This window comes from Myotis yumanensis, unplaced genomic scaffold (assembly GCF_028538775.1).
Source record: "Myotis yumanensis isolate MYYU_CA2020_CCGP unplaced genomic scaffold, mMyoYum1.0.hap1 SCAF_3, whole genome shotgun sequence".
In the NCBI taxonomy this organism is placed as follows: Eukaryota; Metazoa; Chordata; class Mammalia; order Chiroptera; family Vespertilionidae; genus Myotis; species Myotis yumanensis.
Genome location: NW_027223754.1, coordinates 111,570,767 through 111,593,073, shown reverse-complemented (window position 1 = coordinate 111,593,073; position 22,307 = coordinate 111,570,767). Strand labels below are relative to the sequence as shown.

Below are 22,307 nucleotides of genomic sequence, written 5' to 3'. Positions count from 1 at the left end.
TCTGGAAGAAATGTGAATGCTGGAGTCAGGCTCACCGTTATACTATTACTTACTAGTTGCATGAGCTTTAAGCAAGTAATTTCACCTCTTTTAACCTCAGTTTCATCATCTGGTTGTGAGGACTAATGAGTTCATGTGGACAGTGCTATAGGACAGAGTTAGGCACTTACTCAGACACACTCCCAGGGGAGATATTATTCTAGGTCACAGGTAGCATTTACTCCTTCCTGCTCCAGAAGCTTAAGTGGCACTATTTCAGCTTTGTCTCAGGGAGCTGTGATCTTGGGAAACAGAAAGGAGTTCCATTTTATAACCTTTTTATCTCACCCACATTGATGTAACCTGAATAAGTCCTTAATGATCTGACAGACAAGAGAGGAGGACCTAGATGCTGATCAACACTGGCCACCAGCATAAAGGAAACCCACACTTACTGGAATGACTCTATGAGCATCTGCATGTTGGGAAGTGATATTTTAGGAATAATCTTTGTCCATATTGCATGATTATTTACTTCACACAAATTTTCACTCTATTACCATTCCTCCCTGTCCACACTCACTCAGGACCTAGGCTCATTTGACAGTTTTTATCAATTTTTTTTTTAAAAAGTCTAGTCCATAAGTTAAACCTTTACAAATAATAACTATTTTGCCTTTCAGAATATTCAGAAAAGGTTCTGCTTTCTAACCTGTGATGCGGCCAGTTACCTTGGAGACAACCTCAGGGGGATCGGGTCCAAGTTTGTCAGCTCCTCCCAAATGCTCACCTCATGCTCCGAGTGCCCCACACTTTTCGTGGATGCTGAGACTGTGAGTGTCCCAGTCCTCTGGAGGCCAATGGCCTGTCCAGATTCTGGTGTGGATGACAGAAGGGTTTGTTAGTGTTGTGGTTTGTCTGAGTGATACTTTCATTGCTTCTGAGCAGCAGTGGGTTGTGATGATTCCCAAAGGCTGAAGTGAGCACAGTAATGAAGGTGCAGTACCAGCCAAGCCAAGGCAAGTCATTTCAGATAATCAAAAGAAAGCTCCAGGTCAGAGGAATGGTGGCATGAGAGAGCCGCTTGGCCACTCCCCCTGAAATTTCAACAAGTAAACCAACTATAATTCAACAAAGAATTACCTGCTCAATACAGAGGCACAGCTGAGAGACCAGTGCATTGAAACATCTAAAAGTGGACAATTGGAATAAGCAGGGACATGAGAAGGGAGGAAAGCTCTGATGGCCCACAGACACAGCCTTGAGGCTGGCAGCTCACGGCCCATCCTGAAGAGTGGAGGAAACCAGTGGTAGCAGGCACTTCCTTCGGCCAGGTGGAACAGAGAGCTACAGGGAGAAGTCCAGCAGGGCAAGCTATGAATGGAGTAAAGAGTGACTGAGGCAGCAGATGCCTGACAGAGCATGGGGTTTTGCCATGTGACTTTCCACTGTTGGGCTGGGAAGAGTTGTTTCAGACAAAAAAAACAGAACCACAGAGCCTTGCCACCACTTGTACTCCCAAAACTTGCCTCCCATTGTTCTTGGTATTGGGTCAAGGAGCATATAAACCAAGAACTATTTCCGTACAAGGACTGTTTCCCTCTGTGAATAATCTCCAGGTGGAGTGCTTGGGTTGGGACCCCATGGAGGTCAGGGGTCACCATTATGGTGAAGGCAAAACAAAACCTATCCCCAAGCAGCACTGCTGTACTATCTTATGGAAGCCATGGAGATCAGAACTGTGACATCACAGAGGTAAAAAATCTTGCAATTAAGCACAATTTACTGGAAAATAATATACAGAGATATATGCATAGGCAAAGGAGAACAGCAAATACCATGAACAACCACAGTAATGAGGATAACCAGAAAGAAAATGAAAAATCCCCAGAAAGCAAGCTGGAACATATGGAAATATGTGATATAAATGACAGAGATTTCAAAATTGCCGTATGAAAATACTCAATAAGATGCTAGAAAATATACACAGGCAATTCAATGCACTCAGAAAACAAATCAATGAACAAAACGAGTACTTTACTGAGGAGATTGAAACTTTAAAAAAAAAAATTAGAAATCCTGAACTGAAGCATACAATTAAGGTGATTAAGAGTGAACTACTGAGCATAGAAAACAGAGCCAAGCAAGTGGAGGAAGGAATAAGTGATATCAAATATATCTAGAAAAGAAATGACAAAAAGGGAAGAAGAAAGAGACCTGAGCATAAAGAAAAATGAAAGAGCTCTATGAGAACTGTTTGACTCCATCAGAAAAAGCAATATGAGAATAATAAGCATTCCAGAGGAGGAAGAGAAGGAGCAAGGAACAGAGAGTCTATTCAAACAAATGGTGGATAGGAACTTCCCAAATCTATGGAAAGAACTAGATCCTCAAATCCAAGAATGAAACAGAACACCTAGTTACATCAATCCAAAGAGGCCCTCTCCAGTTTGTATTAAAACTGTCAAAAATTAATGACAGAGAAAAAATTAAATTCTCAAAGTATCCAAGGAAAAGAAGGAAAAGACCTACAAATGAAAACCCATCAGAATTTTATCCCACTTCTCAGCAGGTACTCTATAAGACAGAAGAGAGTGCAACCAAATATTCAAATGTCTGAAAGAGAGAAATTACCAACCATGAATAATATGAAGGAGAAATAAGGTGCCCCCAGACATACAGAAGCTGAGGGATTTTATCACCAGAAAACCTCCATTGCAGAAATACTCAAGGGAGTTATTTTACCTAAAACAAAGAAATAAGGTCACAACACTACTAGTAAAATCACCAAAAAACTTGCAGCATAAACAGGGATAATTTGCAACAACAAGAACACAAAAGTTCTGAACTGGCAAAGGAAGATGAAGATCAAATGCATTCAAAAGGGAAAACACTACAGTATATATGCAACTTTATGTTGTAAACCTAATGATAACCACAAACAAAATCTCCAAACCAGGACATACAACTTAAAAAGAAAAAAAAAGGAAACAAAGGAAAGAAATATGAAATACCACCAAACAAAAACAACACTCAGAAACACAAAGGAAAAGAACCAATGGAGGCATGGAACTAGGAGGAAGCAACATATAAAATGGCTATAGGAAATTTTCATACATCAATAATTACCCTAAATGTAAAAGGTCTAAATTCACCAATAAAGAGGCACAGAGTAGCAAACTGGATCAAAAAACAAAACCCAACCATATGCTGTCTATAAAAGACACATCTAAGCTGCAAAGACAAAGGCAGATTCAGTTAAAGGGTGGAATTTTCTAAGCAAATAACATCCACAGAAAAGCATATGTAGCCATAGGTATATCAGACAAAATAGAATTAAAGATAACAAGAGACAAAAATGAACACTTTATAATGATAAAGGGAACACTACATCAAGAAAACATAACACTTCTTATATGCACCCAACCAGGGAACACCAAATATATAAAACCACTACTCACAGAACTAAAGGGAGAAACAGATCAAAACACAATCATAGTTGGGGATCTTAATAGTCCATTGACAGTTCTATACAAATCAACAAAACAGAAAATAAATAAAGAAATATTAGCCTTAAATGAAACACTGAACCAAGTGGACATAATTGACATTTACAGAACTTTTATCCCAGAACATCAGATTATACATTCTTCTCTAGTGCACATGGAACATTCTCAAAGATAGACCTACATCTTTGATGAATATAATGCAAAAATCCTAAACAAAATACTAGCAAATTGAATACAATAGTCTAAAAAATAATACATCACAATCAAGTGGGGTTCATTCCAAGAGCACAAGGATGGTTCAACATATGCAAATCAATCAACATAATACACCACATTAACAAAAGAAAGGACAAAAATCATATGATCTTATCAGTAGATGCAGAAAAAACATTTGATAAGATACAACATCCATTTATAATTAAAACACTCAATAAAATAGGAATAGAAGAAAGTACCGCAACATAATAAAGGCCATATTTAATAAGCCCACAGCTAATATCATACTCAATGGTGGAAAAACTGAAGTTTTTCCTCTAAGATCAGGAACAAGACAAGGAGGTCCACTCTCACCACTCTTATTCAAAATAGTGCTGGAAGTCCTACCCAGAGCAATAAGGCAAGAGAAAGAAATAAAAGGCATCCAAATAGGGAAGGAAGAAGTCTAACTGTTACTCTTTGTGGATAACATGATTCTGTATATGGAAAACTCTAAAGACTCAACCAAAAATAAACTATTAGAAAAATAAATACAGTGAAGTAGCAGGATACAAAATCAATGTACAAAAATCCATTGCCATCCTGTATACCAAAAACAAAACAGAAAAAGAGATGAAAAAAAAATATCTTTTGCAATTGCAACCAAAAGAATAAAATACTTAGAGATAAACTTCACAAGAACATGAAAGACCTATATACTGAAAATTACAAAGCATTATTAAAAGAGATTGAAAAAGACACAACAAAATGGAAAAATATCCCATGTTCATGGATTGGAAGAGTCAACATAGTTAAAATGGCCATATTACCCAAAGCAAAAAATATATTTATTGCCATCCCCATCTATATCCCAATGTCATTTTTGAAAGAAATAGAATGAGAAATCATCAGATTTGTATGAAACCACAAAAGAACTCAAATAACAAAAGGAATCCTGAGAAAAAAAGAACAAAGCTGGAGGTATCACACTACCTGACTTCAAATTACATTACAGAGCTATGATAATCAAAACAGCATGGTATTGGCAGAGAAACAGCCACACAGATCAATGAAACAGAATAGAGAGCCCAGCTATAAAACCACACATATATGGACAGATAATTTTTGACAAAGGAGCCAGAAACACACAATGGAGTAAAGATAGTTTCTTCAATAAATGGTGCTGGGAAAACTGGAAAGCCACATGCAAAAGAGTGAAACTAGATTACAGTGTGTCCATGTGTACAAAAATTAATTTAAATTAGATCAAAGACCTAAATATAAGACCTGAAACAATAAGTTACATAGAAGAAAATATAGGAACCGATATTGGTAATAGAGAACATTTGATGAACTTGACCCCAAAGTCAAGGGAAATAAAGGCAAAAGTAAATGAATGGGACTATATCTAACTAAAAAGCTTCTGCACAGCAAAAGAAGCTCTCAACAAAACAAAGAAGCAGCAAACCGGATGGGAGATGATATTTGCAAACAGTAGCTCCAACAAAGGTTTAATTTCCAAAATACATAAAGAACACATAAAACTCAGCACCAAACAACCCAATCAAAAAGTGGACAGAGGACCTGAAAATATACCTCTTCAAGAAGACATACAAACAGCCAATAGATATATAAAAAGATGTTCAACCTCACTAGCAATTAGGGAAATGCAAATCAAAACTACAATGAGATACCACCTTACACTAGTTAGAGTGGCTATTATCAAGAAGACAAAAAATAACAAGTGTTGGAGAGGTTGTGGAAAAAATGGAACCCTCATTCACTGCTGGTGAAAATGTAGACTGGTATAACCACTATGGAAAACAGTCTGGCTTTAGATTTGGAGCTACCATACGACCCAGCAATCCCTCTCCTGGGAATATACCCGAAAAACTCAAAATCACATATTCGCAAAGATATAGGCACCCCTCTGTTCATTGCAGCATTATTCAGGGTGGCCAATACATGTAAACAACCAAAGTATCCTGCAATAGAGGACTAGGTAAAGAAGATCTGGTGCATATACTAATATACAATGGAATACTACTCAGTTATAAGAAAGGATGAAATAGCGCCATTTGCAACAACATGGATGGACCTTGAGAACATTATGCTAAGTGAAATAAGTCAGTCAGAAAAAGCTAAGAATTATATTATTTCACTCATAGGTGGGATATAAAACTGACACTTGTGAACACAATCAGCAGTGTGGTAGTTGCCAGAGGGAAGGGGGTGGAGGTACAAAGAGGGGTCCTAATATAAGGTGACAGGAGAACATTTGACTTTGGGTGGTGGGCACATAGTGCAATATTCAGAAACACACATGGAGTAAAGATAGTCTCTTCAATAAATGGTGCTGGGAAAACTGGAAAGATCTTGTAACATAAAAATCCACACCTGAAATTTATATGATCATGTCTACAAATGTCACCCCAATAAATTTTTTAAAAAATAGTTCCACCTTTCTCTGATGACTCTGACTTTGACAGCTATGATTATGGTGAGTGATCCCTCCAGAGCTGACCTAGCCTATCCCCACAATGCTAGGTTGCCCAACCAGATGGGTCTCCAGAGGCAGCATGTCATTATTTTCCTCACACCCAACCCTCAGCAAGACTCTAACTACCCTCTGGATGCATTCATCCAGCCCAAGCAGCAAGGGATGAGTTTAAAGTGTGGTTAAAATAATACCTGGCTGAGTGCTGAGTGTTGACTTTATGAACATAACTCTAACCCTGAAAGACTGGTGAGCTCTTTGGGGTTAGGGGTTAGGGGGTGTTAACTTCTTGTACATCTCCCATGCATATCACGGAACCATCTTGTATGCTGGGTAATTACTGGGGTTTAGAACCAATGAGGATGTGTTTTAATTATGAAAGTCTGAGGAGTCAGTATTTCTAAAAAGTTAATTGGTGGTTGGCTGTCTTGCAGCAAGGCATACAATTGGAAAAATCATTCTATCTTAATAACTCAAAGTACAGATTAAACACAAAATCAGTTTGAAAGGCTATTTAGAGTTCTGTCTTCACACGACATGGCATATTACTGGATGAAGATACTAATGTTCATGCATAAAATGGACAGCATATCTTAATGTGGGCTTCTGTAGAATACTTGCTAAGATTTCTCTGTCTATACTGATATGGGAAAAATGGATATTTTCATATTGCATTTGAATTAGCAAGCTAGTATTCAATTGCAATTGCAGCAAAATTACAAATTGCACAGCTTACTAAAATGGGAGCCCTTTCCCCCATTTACATCACTTCTAAGTATACCTGTCTTTTCTTTTTGTAAAATATGTTTTTATTGAATTATTTTAGATAGATAGGAAGGGAGAGGGATAAAGAGATAGAAACATCAATGAGAGAGAAACATCAATTGGCTGCCTCCTGTACACCCCCTACTGGGGATCAAACCCACAACCCAGGCATGTGCCCCAATCAGGAATCAAACCAGTGACCTCTTGGTTCATGAGTTGACATTCAACCACTGAGCTATACCAGCTGGGCCATATACCTCTCTTTATCTATCTGTATAGCCATGCCTTGTCCAGATATATCTCTACTGTTTTAATAGAAATTATTTTTCTGTCTTTAGCTTCTTTCTTGTGGACTTCTGGACAAGCTCAAGTTCAGTGTTTTAGAACTGCAAGAATATCTAGACACCTACAACAACAGAAAAGAGGCCACTCTCTCAGTAAGTGTTGTGTTTCTGTGTGTGTGTGCATTCCATTAAAACCAAATAAACTGGCCACAGTGAGCTTCTGGGAGGGATTGGTATTAACCTAAGAGAGATACTTTGGGGAGAAGACCAACTTCATCTATTCCTTTGCTAGGGATTAAAATTCCAATTCAGTGGTGGTAGAACTGTCAATATTGTGGATTATATAAAACTAGTGGCCCAGTGCACGAAATTCATGCATGGGGTGTGGGGGGGGGGGGTGTCCCAAAGCCCAGCCTGCACCCTCGCCAATCTGGGACCCCTCAGGGATGTCCGACTGCCGGTTTAGGCCCACAGGGATTGGGCCTAAACCGGCAGTCAGACATCCCTCTCGCAATCCGGGACCACTGGCTCCCAACCGCTCACCTGCCTGCCTGCCTGATCACCCCTAACCACTCTGCATGCCAGCCTGATCACCCCCAGCTGCCCCCCCCCTGCCAGCCTGCTCACCCCCAAAAGCCCCCCACCCCCGCTGGCCTGATCACCCCCAACTGCTCTCTTCTCCTGGTCTGATCACTCCTAACCGCCTCGCCTCTGCCTCGGCCCCACCACCATGGCTTTGTCCAGAAGGTCTCCCAAAAGTTCTCCTGGTCTAATTAGCATATTGCCCTTTTATTAGTATAGATGATATCTACACAGGAGAGTTTTCAGCTTTCAATTTTAGCCCCATAATTTCCCTAACAAGTAATTAGGGAAAGTAGGTATCTGCTTGAGATGTCACTTTATCAATGTTATAACTTCTCTATGATTTTAAACTGTTAATTACTTCCTTCCAGTGTTAGTCTCATCCAACACTAGTTGAGATGGATCTCATTTCTCTCCTCCTCTTGCCCACTCTTAGGAACTGTTTCTCCACAGCTTGTCATGGCCTCTGCTCTTGCTTTTACTCTTTTCTTCTAGATTGTAAATTTAGATCTAGATTGTTAAATTATAGCGACAGAAGTAATCCAAAAACCATCCATACACACCCTTGGATTTCTGACAAATAATTGTGTAATATCTATGAAGCATTTCCTATGATATGCCAGGCACGAACATGAATTTTGAAGTCAGATGGACTTGGCTTCCAATCACTACTCAGCCACATCAGGGTTAGTGGCCTTTGATAAGTTACTGACCTTCTCTCATCTCAGATTGATCATCTATAAGATAGTGACAATAATTAATGTATAGAATTTTTATAAGAATATAACAGTCTTAATCAGTCATAGAAGGTATCATTTCCTAAATTCGTTCTGTGTCCAGCAACCTAAGAGTTAAATCTCTTAAATTAAATCATTTAATATTCATAACTACCCTGGGAGTTTCTATCATTATCCTCTCTTGCTAGGAGTGAGAATGGTATTATGAAAATAATGCAATATTGCCTTTAAATATAAATAATATATGGAGAAACAGCCCAGCACAGTGTCTCATACATAGAAGACATTCATTGTAAAGTAACTGGGTTTTTGTTTATTTCTATTGTTATTGATGTTCTTGACCTGTCCAAGGGCAAGAGTTCCAATATTCTACTGTAACAGTTCCCACTGTCATCTATTTCTGTGGCTCTTTACCTGTTATTGTTATCCAGTTTCTCAATCATCAGTTAATAAATTAATCCTTTCATTCTCATCAGTGAACAAACCAGTCTTTCCATGTCAGTGTATATTTTGGTTCTTCAGTGCTTTTTGTTTTCTGCCCAAAGGTTCATTTCCATATCGAGATTAGTTACTATCAGATGCTTAAGATTGGCAGACTCTAAATAGCTGAGCCATTATTATAATAGTCTTTCTTACATTGAAGTAGACCTGCCTCCTCGGAAGTACCCTCAACATGACAGAGAGATAGATGTGCATGAGTCAGGTTCCATTGTCCAGAATCACTCATCCTGTGAGGAAGTATTGGGCCTATCACCCAATTTCAATCAACAGGTGATAGGCCCACAATGCAACCTAAGAGTTAAATCTCTTAAATCATTTAATGCTCATAACTACCTGTTATAGTAGAATGTGATAGGTGATGTATCACAATGTTGAAATTATATTTTTAAATGAACATTGCTAAACCCACTTAAATGGATATTTTAATTTCAAGTAGTTTATCTTTAACCAAAAAGAATTATTTTCAAAAAGTCGTTACAGCAAATTTTTACTTTACTGTGATTAGAAGATTAATCAATTTTTCCTGACAAAATCAATGATAACACATTCTTAGGACATCACTGAATTTACCTATGTCTGTGTCTCCTTCTGACAACAGTGGCTTGCAAATTGTAAGGCGACATTTGCTGGAGGATCAAGAGATGGCGTAATTACCTGCCAACCAGGGGATTCAGAAGAAAAGGTAATAAAAACCTTTTAGATTTTGTCTTTTCTGTACTCTGACATTGTGTGTTGGTTTTGATCCTTCCAAGAATCATGGAACTTGAGGAAGAGATGGAATGAATCATCCATACATTCACATGAAACCAATAAAGTAAAACAGAATGCCATTCAGACCACGCATGAATGTGTGTTCATGGGACTGGGGGGCGGGGGTCGTTTTGGAAAAATAAAAATAACCTTTCTTCTGGACATTGTCTAACTATACTAATCATTTCCTAATAAATCTGTTCTATTAAGAATATGAAATCAATTTCATTAATTTGTCACTAAATCCTCTGGTTCCTTCAGTGAAGAATCTTTATTGACATTTCAGCATTCTATTTTTTAATTTTTTTTAATTTTCAATTACATATAATAATATATTACTTTCAGGTATACAACTTAGTGATTAGACATTTATGGACATTTATGTAACTATGAAATGATTCCCCCCAGTAGCCTAGTATCCACCTGACACCATACATAGATATTACAATATTATCAACTATCTTCCCTATGCTGTACTTTATATCCCCATGACTGTAAATGCCAATTTTTTTTTTTTTTGTAAATGCCAATCTCTACTTCTTACTCCTCTCACCTTTTTCACCCAGCCTCCAATGCCCTTCCCATCTGGCAACCATCAATTTGTTCTCTGTATCAGTTTAGTTTATTTGTTTCATTTTTTAAGATTCCACACCTAGGTGAAACCATATGGTATTAGTCTCTCTCTGTCTGACTTATTTCACTTAGTATTTCAACCCTCTAAGTCTAACCATGTCGTAAATGTCAAGATTTCATTTTTTAATGACTGAGTAATATTCCATTGTATGTATATACCACAACTTCTTTATTCAATTGTCTATTGATAAACAGGTTATTTCTATATCTTGACTATTGTAAATAATGCTGCAAGGAACATAGGGATACATATGTCTTTTCAAATTAATGTTTTGAATTTCTTCAAACATCCAGAATTAGGATTGCTGAGTCATATGGTAGTTCTATTTTTAATATTTTGAGGAACCTCCATACTGTTTTCTATAATACCTGCACCAATTTACAATCCCACCAACAATGCATGAGGATTCCTTTTTTTCCACATCCTTGCCAATATTTGTTAATTGTTGATTTATTGATAATAGCCATTCTGACAGGTGTGAGGTGATATCCCACTGTGGTTTTAATTTGCATTTCACTGATGATTAGTGATATTGACATCTTTTCACATGTCTGTTGGCTATCTGAATGTCTTCTTTGGAGAAATGTCTATTCAGTTCCTCTGCCATTTTTTAATTTGATTGTTCTTTGGTGTTAAGTTGTATGCGTTCCTTATATATCTTAGATATTAACCCATTTCAGATGTGTCATTGATGAATATTTTTATCCATTCAGTTTGTTGATGGTTTCCTTCGCTGTGCAAAATCTCTTTATTTTGATATCATCCCATTCTTTTTGTTTCATTGCCTCAGAAGACATCAAAAAATATTATAAGAGCAATGTCAAAGAGTTTTACTGCCTGTTTTTTTCTCTCACAGTTTTAGGGTTTGGGGTCTTACACACAAGTCTTTAATCCACTTTGAGTTTATTCTTGGATATGGTGTGAGAAGGTGGTCTACTTTTATTCTCTTACATGTATCTCTCCAGTTTTCCCAACACCATTTATTGAACAGACTGTGTTTACCCTACTGCACATTCATGCCTCCTTTAACACAGTTTAATTAACCATATAGGCATGGATTTATTTCAGTTCTGTTCTGTTGATCCATGTGGTTATTTTTATGCCAGTACCATGCTATTTTTATTACTACTAGAGGCCTGGTGCACGACATTCGTGCACTGGAGGGGGAGTGGTCCCTTGGGAGGGAGGGGCCCCTCAGCCAGGCCTGCGCCCTCTTGCATTCTGGGACCCCTCAGGGGATGTCCGCCTGCTGGCTTATGGGGAGTGGGCCTAAGCCTGCAGGTGGACATCCCCCAAGGGGTCCTTAGTGCTGCCATGGAGGCGGGAGAGGCTCCCACCACCTCCACTGTGCTCACCAGTGGCTGAGCGGCGCTCGCCCTGTGGGAGCACACTGACCATCAGGGGGCAGCTCCTGCATTGAGCATCTGCCCCCTGGTGGTCAGTGCACATCATAGCAACTGGTCATCCCACCATTCAGTCAATTTGCATATTAGCCTTATATTATATAGGATAGCCCTGTGGTATAGTTTAATATCAGGTTGCATGATACCTCTAACTTTGTTTTTCTCAGAATTGCTTTAGCTATTTAGGGTCTTTTGTGGTTCCATTATATACGTTTTAGGATTCTTTGTTTTAGTTCTATGAAAAATCCCATTGATATTTTGATAGGGATTGCATTGAGTGTATAAAGTGCTCTGGTAGTATGGACATTTCAATGTTGTTAATTCTTTCTATCCATGAACACAGTATATGTTTCCATTTATTTATATTTTTCAATTTCTTTTTTTAATGTCTTATAATTTTCTGAGGACAGGTATTTCACCACCTTGGTTAAATTTATTCATAGGTATTTCATCTCTTTGATACAATTGTAAGTGAGGTTGTTTTCTTAATTTCTCTTCTGATATTTCATTATTGGCATATACAAATAGAACTGATTTCTGAATATTAATTGTGTTCCCTGCTACATTACTGCATTAACTTACTAATTATAATAGATTTTTGGTAGAATCTTTAGGGATCTCTATGTACTGAATCATGACATCTGTAAATGACAGTTTTAGTTCTTACTTTCCAATTTGGAAGTCTTTTATTTCCTTTTCTAATCTGATTGCTGTGACTAGAACTTCATACTATGTTGAATAAAAGTGATGAAAGTGGATATCCTTGTTTTTTTTGTGATCTTAAAGATAACGCTTCCAGGTTTTCCCCATTGAGTATAATGTTAGTTGTGGGTTTGTCATATATGCTCTTTGTTATATTGAGGTATGTTCCCTCTATCCCTACTTTGCTGAGAGTTTTTATCATAAATGGGGGCTGGATTTTGCCAAATGCTTTCTCTACATCTATTGATATGATTATAGGATTTTTATCCTTTATTTTGTTTATGTGGTGTATCAAGTTGATTAATTTGCAAATATTGAAATAACCTCAATCCTGGGAGTAAATCCTACTTGAACACGTGTGTGATGTTTTTAATGTATTGCTGAATTTTGTTTGCTAATATTTTGGTGAAGGTTTTTATATCTATGCTCATCTTGGATGTTGGCTTTTAATTTTCTTTTTGTGTAATGTCTTTGAGTTTGGTATTAGAGTAATGCTGGTCTCACAAAATGTGCCTGGGAGCCTTCCATCCTCTTCAACATTTTTGAATAGTTTAAGAAAGATAGGTATTAATTTATCTTTGAATGTTTGTCATCTAGTCCAGAGCTTTTGTTTGTAGTGAGCATTTTGATTACTAATTCAATTTCATTACCAGTTTATCTATCTGTCCATGTGTTCTGTTTCTTCCTGATTCAGCCTTGGAAGATCATATGTTCCTAGGAATTTATCCATTTCTTCCAGGTTGTCCAATTTGTTGGCATATAATTTTTCATAGTATTTCCTTATAGTCCTTTCTATCTGTGATGTCAGTTTTCACTTCTCCTCTTTCATTTCTGACTTTATTTATAGTAAAACCTCAACATAACCGACTAATTTGGGCAAGGGGGTGTCTGTCAAAGCCAAAATTCCATTATATAATAAAGTAGGTTTTCCAAATGCATGTTAAAAAATTGATAAATTAGTTATTTACCTATTTTACTTATGTAGACACATTTGTGCAATTAAGTACATATGAAAAGTTCAGTTTTGCAGAAAAGTTTTCTATATGAGTTACAGTAATTTTAAATATAACGAATAAGTCTAGTAAATGCATGCATTCACTAGTCACTGAGAGTAAACAAATGCACAAGGCTGGGGCATGGCTTAGCACACATCAGAACATTGGCTGGCATGAGTTTAAAGTCACACCAGGTGTGATGCTGTCTGATCACATGATAATTATTCACCAAACATTGTTTTTGAGCAGTGACTCTTGGATTTAAATATGTAGACTGTAGTTGTAGATATATAACATTTATGTCAGTGAAATTACTACCCTCTTTTTTCCAACATATGGCCTATTCACTAAAATTTGTTTAAAATAACAGTGAATTGATAACAAAAAAATAACCTGTTAATTTAGTTATAAGCAAATCTTAGTTAAAAGCATTTGAAATTAACTGAGTGTTAATTTTAAGATATGACATATGGACAGGAAATTTTGTCCATTAAATCCAAAGTCCATTAAATCTAGATCAGCAAAATCAAAGGGTTTACTATATTGGGGCCCTTTCTCTTTATTTCTTGATTAGACTCGCTAAAAGTTTACCAAGTTTATTTATCTTTTCAAAGAACCAGCTATTCATTTCTTGATCTTTTCTGTTGTTGTTTTTTTCTTTTCTTACTCTATTTCATTGAATTCCATTCTAATCTTAGTTATTTCCTTACTTCTACTTACTTTGGTTTGTTCTTTTTCTAGTTCCTTTGGGTGAGGTTACATTGTTTGAGATTTTTTTTTTCTTATTTCTTAAGGTAAGGCCTTTAGTATTATGAATTTCACTCCTAGGATTGCTTTTGCTGTATCCCGACTTTGGGCATTGTATTTTAATTTTCATTTGTCTTATGGAATTTTTTTTATTTCTTGATCTTATTGTTAAGCCATTCATTGTTTAATAGTATGTTATCTAACCTCTGTGTGTCTGTATGCTTTTCAGTTTTCATCTTGTAATTTATTTCTAGTTTCACACCATTGTGATAGAAAAAAATACTTGATATAATTTCAATCTTAAATTTATTGAGATTGTTTTATGGCCTAACATGAAGTCTGTCCTTCCATGTGTACCTGAAAAGAATGTATATTCTGCTGCTTTGGGGTGAAATGTCTTAAAAATATCAAGTCCATCTGGACTAATGTGTCATTTAAGGCTGCTGTTTTCTTGATGGTTTTTCTGTCTGAAAGATCTATCCAGTGATGTCAATGGGTGTTAAAGTCCCCTATTATGGCTGTATTATTGTCAATTTCTTCCTTTATGTCCATCAATGTTTGTTATATACATTTATATAAATATATGAATATATATTTAGGTACTCCTACATCAGATGCAAAGATGTTTACAAGGGTTATATCAGCTTGTTGAATTGGTCCCTTTATTATTATGAAACTAGAGGCCTGGTGCATGAAATTTGTGCACAGGGTGGGGGGCTGTCTCAGCCCAGCCTACAACCTCTCAAATCTGGGACCCCTCAAGGGATGTCCGACTGCCTGTTTAGGCCTGATCCCACCGACCTCCCTCTCCCCTGCCGGCCTGATTGCCCCTAACTGCCCTCCCCTGCTGGCCTGGTCGCCCCCAACTGCACTCCCATGCTGGTCTGGTCACCTCTAACTGTCCTCCCTTGCAGGCCTGGTTCCTCCCAACTGCCCTCCCCTGCCAGCCATCTTGTGGCAGCCATTTTGTGTCCAAATGGGGGTAACGATCTTGACCACATGGGGGTGACCATCTTGTGTGTTGGAGTGATGGTCAATTTGCATATTGCTCTTTTATTAGATAGGATGCCCTTTTTGTCTATTGTTACAACCCTTGTTTACTAGTAAAAGTTTATTTTGTCTAAGAATTGCTATCCCTGCTTTTCTTCATTTCAATTTGCATGAAATGTCTTTTTCCATCCCTTTACCTTCATTCTGTGTGTCTTTCCATCTGAGGTGGGTCTCTTGTAGGCACATATGTATGGGTCTTGCTTTTTTACACATTCAACCACTCTATGCTTTTGATTAGAACATTTAGTCCATTTACATTTAAAGTAATTATTGATAGGGATGTAGTTATTGTCATTTTATTCATTGTTTTCTGATTGTTTTATAATTCTTCTCTGTTCCTTTCTTATTCTCTTGCTCACTTCTTTTGTATGTTGATGACTTTCCATAGTGTTATGTTTGGGTTCCTTTCTTTTTATTTCTTGTATATCTGTTATAGGTTTTGGTTTGATTACCGTGTGCTCATATGTAACAAGCTATTTTTATAGCAGTCTATTTTAAGTTGATGGTCACTTAAATATGAGCACATTCTAAAATTACTTCAGTTTTTACTCCCTCAATGTTTATGTTTTTGCTTTTTTGTGTATGTTTGTGTGTATCCTTTAATTTATTATTATAATTACAAATGATCTTCCTAGTTTTGTCTTTTAATCTTTGTAACAGCTTTATAGTTGGTTGATCCACTGCTTTTGCTGTTTGCCTTTGTGAGTGAGAATTTCTTCTTTCCTATTTTCTTATTCACATGTTTTATCTTTTCTTTTGTACTTAGAAAGGTTCCTTTAACATTTTTTGTATTACCAGTTTAGTGGTCCTGAACTCCTTTAGCTTTTTCTTGTCTTGAAAGCTCTTTATCTCTCTTTCAATTTTAAATAATAGCCTTGCTGGGTGAAGTAAACTTGGTTGTAGGTCTTTGCTCTTCATCACTTTGAATATTGCATGCCAATCCCTTCTGGCCTGCAAATTTTCGGTTGAGAAATCAGCTGACAGTTTTATGGGAGCTCCCTTTTAGGTAATTAACTGTAATTCTCTTGCTGCTTTTAAGATTCTCTCTGTCTTTAACCTTTACCATTTTAATTATGATGGGTCTTGGTGTGACCCTCTATGGCTTCATCCTGTTTAGGACTCTGCACTTCCTGGACCTGTATGTCTATTTCCTTCACCAGGTTAGGGGCACTTTTAGTCATTATTTCTCCAGATAGGATTCAATCAATCCCTTGCTCTTTCTTTTCTCCTTATAATATCCCTATGATGCACATGTTGGTACACTTGATGTTCTTCCGAGGTCTCTTAAACTAGTCTCATATTTTTCCTTGTTTTCTTTTTGTTGTTCTGACTGGATGTTTTTCACTACCTTGTCTTCCAGATCCCTGATTTGATTGTCTGCTTCATTCTCCTCTACTGTTGATTCCCTCTAATGTATTTTCATTTCAGTATTATATTCATTTCTGACTGGTTTTTTTTATGTTTTCTATTGACTGCCTGCTGCTCAAAGCCAATACTCAAGAGACAGGGGCTGATGGAAGTAAAAATCAGTTTATTCAAGAACCAGCAGCCTGAGAAGATGGGGCATTCTCATCAGAAAGACCATCTTATCTCAGTGCAGGCAGGGGTTTTTATGAGAGAGAAAGGGGAAAGCAGAACAAAAGAAACTTGAAGGGGTTGTGGGCTCTCATTGAGGGTGCTGTCTGCTCTGCTCTGATAACCATCTTGGAGCCCATTAAGGGATGGTCTGGTTTTCAGTCAGTTGAATGTTAGCAAATCTCCTTGAGCTGAAATACCTGAAAGCTGGAATCTGCTTCCTTTGAAGTTAGCTCCTAGAATCCTTTAAGCAAGTTGTTTATCTGTAGCTACACATTAATTTACAAGTTGTCAATTACAGAAACAATAGTTTTTAAATGGTGGGGTGTGTTATACTATCTCATTTTTTATGTTTTCTCTTTGTTGTCTCCATTTCATTTAATTCTTTTCTGGAGTTTTATCCTGTTCTTTCATTTAGACAAGTTTCTTTGTCTCCTCATTTTGGCTGACTCCCTGTGTTTTTTTCCTATGGTTTAGGTAGAACCGCTACATCTCACAGGCTTGGCAGAGTAGCTTTATGCAGTTGGTTCATGTAGGGCCCAGTGGCATAGTCTCCCTGGTCCCCTGAGCTGGGTACTACAGCGGTGTCCCTTGTGTGGGTTATGTATGCCTTCCTGTTGTACTTAAGCCTGATTGCAGTTGGCACCTCAGTGGGTGTGAATGACCCTCAGTCTGACTGGCTGTGAGTGCTTGCCATGACTAGCAGACAAGCTGTTGTTTAGGGGCTAACTCCACAGAGCAGGAGTCACTGTAGTGGGGTTTTGGTGCCAGGTGAGTCTGCCCTTCTGGTGTTTTGTTTGTGGAGGTGGTTGGGTGGTGCTCTGGTGTGTTCTGAAGCCAGCCACCAATTTGGAGCCTCCTGGGAGGGTCTCTGGTGCAGGCCAAGGTCAGCTACTGCTTGTGTCTAGCTTAAGCTACCTGTAGGAGCTACAAAATTATCTGCAGTTGGTTGCCACTTGTTCTAAGTTTGGAGGCACTTGGGAGAGACTATGCTGTGAACCAAGGCCGCTGCCACTTATGCTGGATTTTGAACCCTTTGGTCAGTGCCACAATATGTGCTAAGGCCACCTGGCACTCATGCAAATCTTGTGGTCATTTAGTTGGCTCCAAGGCTGGCTGCCAATACGCCAGGCTTTAGGCCACCTGATGGGAGTTACAATACAGGTTATCACCAGTCACCACTTGTGCTAGGCTTAGGACCACTTAGCAAGAGGTATAGAGCATTCCAAGGCTGCTTGCTGCTTGTTTGGTATTTGTGGAACTTTGAGAGATTTGGGGAAAGTCCACAGCGTGAACCAAAGCAGGCTGCTTGTATGGGAAAGTGCCTGGAAGAGCTTTGTGCCAGATTGGGTGGGGCTGGTGAATAGTGTTAGCCAGGTTAATGGAGATCTCAGATTTGGCAGCCTCCTGTGCTGGACCAGCTGAGTGGAGAGAGAATTCAACAAAGGAGCAATGGCGCCTGCCAGCACTTCTGTCCCTAGGGAGAGCTGCCTCAACCCCTGCCCCTCTATCCATCTCCCTGAAGTTAGTCAATTTAGTTCCTTACCATAGGTTCCTGGCATTTTTTGAGCAGCTACCCCTGTGCTGGAGCTCAGAGTGAGTGAGTTTGTGAGCAAATGAGACTGTGTGTGGGTCCCTCGAGAAGAACACTTTTGTCTTCAGGTAGCCATCCATCTCACTCAGACATAATCCCCACTGATTTTCACATCTAGAAGTTATTGGAGACTCCTCTTCCTGGCATGACACTATAAATTATAGTGTCACTCCATTTAAATAATGATGGAGCCCTGGCTGAGAAGCCTCACGTGGGACTGGGACCTCTCTCACCCCAGGAGGTCCTCCACAGTTGAAATATCCCTCCTGATTTTAACCACTACACTTGGGTGTAGGACCTGCCATTGCATCCATTCTACCAACATGGCTTCTTCTTTATATCCTCAGTTATAGAAATTCTGTTCAGCTAGTCTTCAGTATCTAAAAAAAGATACTTTCAGTCCTTAGTATGTGACAATTCTGAGGTCTGAAGCTGGTCTGGTTGGCTATCCTAGTAACTCAGTCAAGGCTGGGTGGTTTGATTACATCATCTGGACACTTGATTAAATTGTCTGTTCTAATTAGTAGACCCTGAAAGTAGTTTGGCCACTGGGTATGCAACTTAACCTAATCACTCTATAATCCCATCAGCCCTACCTGAACAACTGCTGAACTTTGGGTACAGCTAGGCATTATGGTGTGTGTGAAAATTAAGAAGACTTGGCTCCCATCATAGTAACCCTCATACAAGGCTGAATCAGTTATAAAAGCAATTTGGGGGAAATCTTTACATGCTAAAGATGTGCCTTGAGGATAAATTATAGTGTCACTCCATTTAAATAATGATCTTATGACCAGAATTGGTGGAGATATTATTTTGCTTTTTAGGGCTACTAACCCTAAGCAAAACCCAACTATTGTTTGACCTCAGAGTACTGTTTACCCTCAAGTGCTTCTCTCCAACTCTTTTCTTGTAGTCAGATTCTCTGTCTTCTGGGATAGTTTGATGTTGCCAACTATTCTGAGCAAACTTTACAAATGAAATGGGATCGAAAGTAAACTTATAACTTTCAAAATTTATGTATCTGGATGTAAACTGCAAAGTAAACACGCCTATGATTATTACACATGTGTATTCTGTTTCAGAGAACTATGTACTTTATGAAAGGATTAGTACTGAGCCTAGCAAAGCACATTTTTGAACAGTTAGAGCTATCAGCCTACCAGAATTGGTGACAGCATATAAACAGGCATACCCCTGAGCCCTACCCAGTCTGGTCTGGACTTTGCCAGAAACTGATTTCTATTTATTCCTTACAGGTGACATGAGAAATCGCTTTGGAATTATTTGTGGAAGAGAATATAACTTTTGGCTGGGTATTGAATATTTGTTTTTCAATGTCTCTTCTCTTTAAAAAATATATCTTTATTGATTTCAGAGAGGAAGGGAGAGGGAGAGAGAGAAACATCAATGATGAGACAGAATCATTGACTGGCTGCCTTCTGTATGCCCCCCACTGGGATCGGGCCCACAATCCAGGCACGTGCCCTGACCACAGAATAAAACTGTCACCTCCTGGATCATAGGTTGACACTCAACCACTGAGCCATGCTGGCTGGGCTCAATTTCTCTTCTTAAAACAAAGTTGTAGACACACATTAAATTAACATAGAAAGGTCACACTAGTGGCCTGCAGCTGTAACCAATTCACAGACATGTTTCATTATGTTTGTACAGTATTTTTAATTGTCCTGATGTTTAAAAATTAAAACTGTTTACACATACACAGTATATCTGGTGTCTCTGTAAAAGAAGATCTAGCAACATTGGCCTTCCTAAGTGGCAGCAATGAGCTTGAGCTTATTGCTATTGTCTGCTGTCCACAGTTTCTGCTACACATTGAGTTCCTAACCCTGAAGATAAGAGCCTTGGACTACTGTTTTCTTTATAACAGAAAAATGTGCCTTTGTAATGTAAGGCCCCAAATCAGAGAAGTGAAAGCTAGAGTAGGCTGTGTGTGTCAAGAAAATTGACTGCCTTAGAGCACCCATTTAGAGAGTGCTACTTTTTGCCTTTGTGAGAAACACTTCTATGTATAGAAGACTCAAGTGCCTGCCTACTGCACATGCTCAATCAGGGTGTATTAGAGAATTCTCAATGTGTGTATAGAACAGTTTCTTTAAAAAGTGTTTTTAAAAAGTGTTTCTATACTTGGAAAGTATTTTAATTAAGGTATAGATTCCATACAATATTATATTAGTTTCAGGTGTACAACATAGTGATTTAACATTTATATGCCTTATGATGTGCTCACCCCACTAAGTCTGCAAAGTTATGACATTGTTATTGATTATATTCCCCTTCCATTTTTATGCATCACTCCACTCCCCACCCCTCTGGCAACCATCAGTTTGATCTTTGTGCCTATGAGATTGTTTTCTCATTTGTTTGTTTTGTTCATTTATTTTGATTTTTTTTAATACTTCATATAAGTGAAATCATGTGGTATTTGTCTCTGACTTCTTTCACTTAGTATAATACCCTTTAGGTCCATCCATGTTGTCACAAATGGCAGGATTTCATTCTTTTTTTATTGATGAGAATTATTCCATTGTACAGTCAAACCTTGGTTCTTGAACATCTCCCATCTTGAACAATTCGGTTCTTGACCAAGCTGTTCACTGAAAAAAATGTCTCTGTTTTCAAACAAAACTTCAGTTCTCAACCTGACAACCCTTTCATGCTGATACTTCAGCAAGATAAAAAGTGCCTCTCCTCGGGCCACAAACAAAGGAGAGAATGAGTCCCTTTACCACTACTAGTAAACCTCATATTGTTAACATCTCAGGAAATTAAGCTGTCAATATTTCGGGGGTGGGGTGTTGTTTTGTTACTGGTGAAATGGATAATTAGCACAATTTTAAAACATAAAGGGGCCATCAAGTGTGCTGATGTTGCTAAAGGTGTGAAAGTGCTCACAAAACTATGATCACAGGCAAGTGAAGAAGTGGAAAAACTTGTTGATTTGGATAAATGAAAAGCAGTTAGCTAGTGACAGCATTTTGGAGGCAGTGATATGTGAAAAAGCAAAGATGCTGCACCCCTGGAATGAGTGCTGGAAGTGATTCCTTTAAGTCTAGTAGGGGGTGGCTCCATACATTTAGGAAAAGAAGTGTTTATTTATAGATTAAACAGTATGATAGATATGTACTGTATCTAAGAAAGGTTAAAACAGGGAATCATTTAGGGGTCTGGAACAGATTAATTCAGTTTATATTTTTTTCTAATGAGGAAAAAATGATTTGGTTTTTGAACAAATCACTTCTTGAACAGCTTTCTGAAACAAATTAAGTTTGAGAACCAAGGTTCCACTGTATATATGTACCCACTTCTTCTTTAATAGTATTTATTCACCTATCAGTGAGCACCTAAGTTTCTTCCAAATCTTGGAAGACTATTGTAAATAATACAGAAATGAACATGGGGTGGATGTAATTTTTCAAATTAGTATTTTCACTTTCTTTAGATAAATACCCAAAAGTGGAATTGCTGGATTGTATAGTAGTACTATTTTTAGTTTTTTGAGGAACCTCCATGCTGTTTTCTATGGAGAGTATACCAATTTGCAGTCCAACCAACAGTGCATAAAGGTTCCCTTTTCTCCATATCCTCCCCAACATTTGTTTGTTGATTTATTGATGATAGTCATTCTGACAGGTGTGAGGAGATATCTCATTGTGGTTTTGATCTCCATTTCCCTCATGATTACTAATGTTCAATATCTTTTCATATGTTATTGGCCATCTGTACTGAAGGCTCCAAAGCAGGGAAATGAAAGCAAATAGATGCAAGTAGATGGCCAGTATCT

General features: G+C 37.9%; 1 protein-coding gene across 8 annotated transcripts in view; it reads left to right on the top strand.

The window, feature by feature from the left end:
* The window catches only part of FRY (FRY microtubule binding protein), a 559,746-nt gene that overhangs the window by 501,020 nt on the left and 36,419 nt on the right, over positions 1-22,307 (top strand). For 7 of the 8 annotated variants that reach the window (XM_070409378.1, XM_070409374.1, XM_070409373.1 and 4 more), the window contains 3 exons: positions 663-812; positions 7,284-7,382; positions 9,648-9,731. In XM_070409378.1, coding sequence (XP_070265479.1) covers positions 663-812; positions 7,284-7,382; positions 9,648-9,731 — 333 coding nt within the window. The remainder of the gene's footprint in view (positions 1-662; positions 813-7,283; positions 7,383-9,647; positions 9,732-22,307) is intronic. The other variant, XM_070409376.1, reaches the window with a different exon arrangement.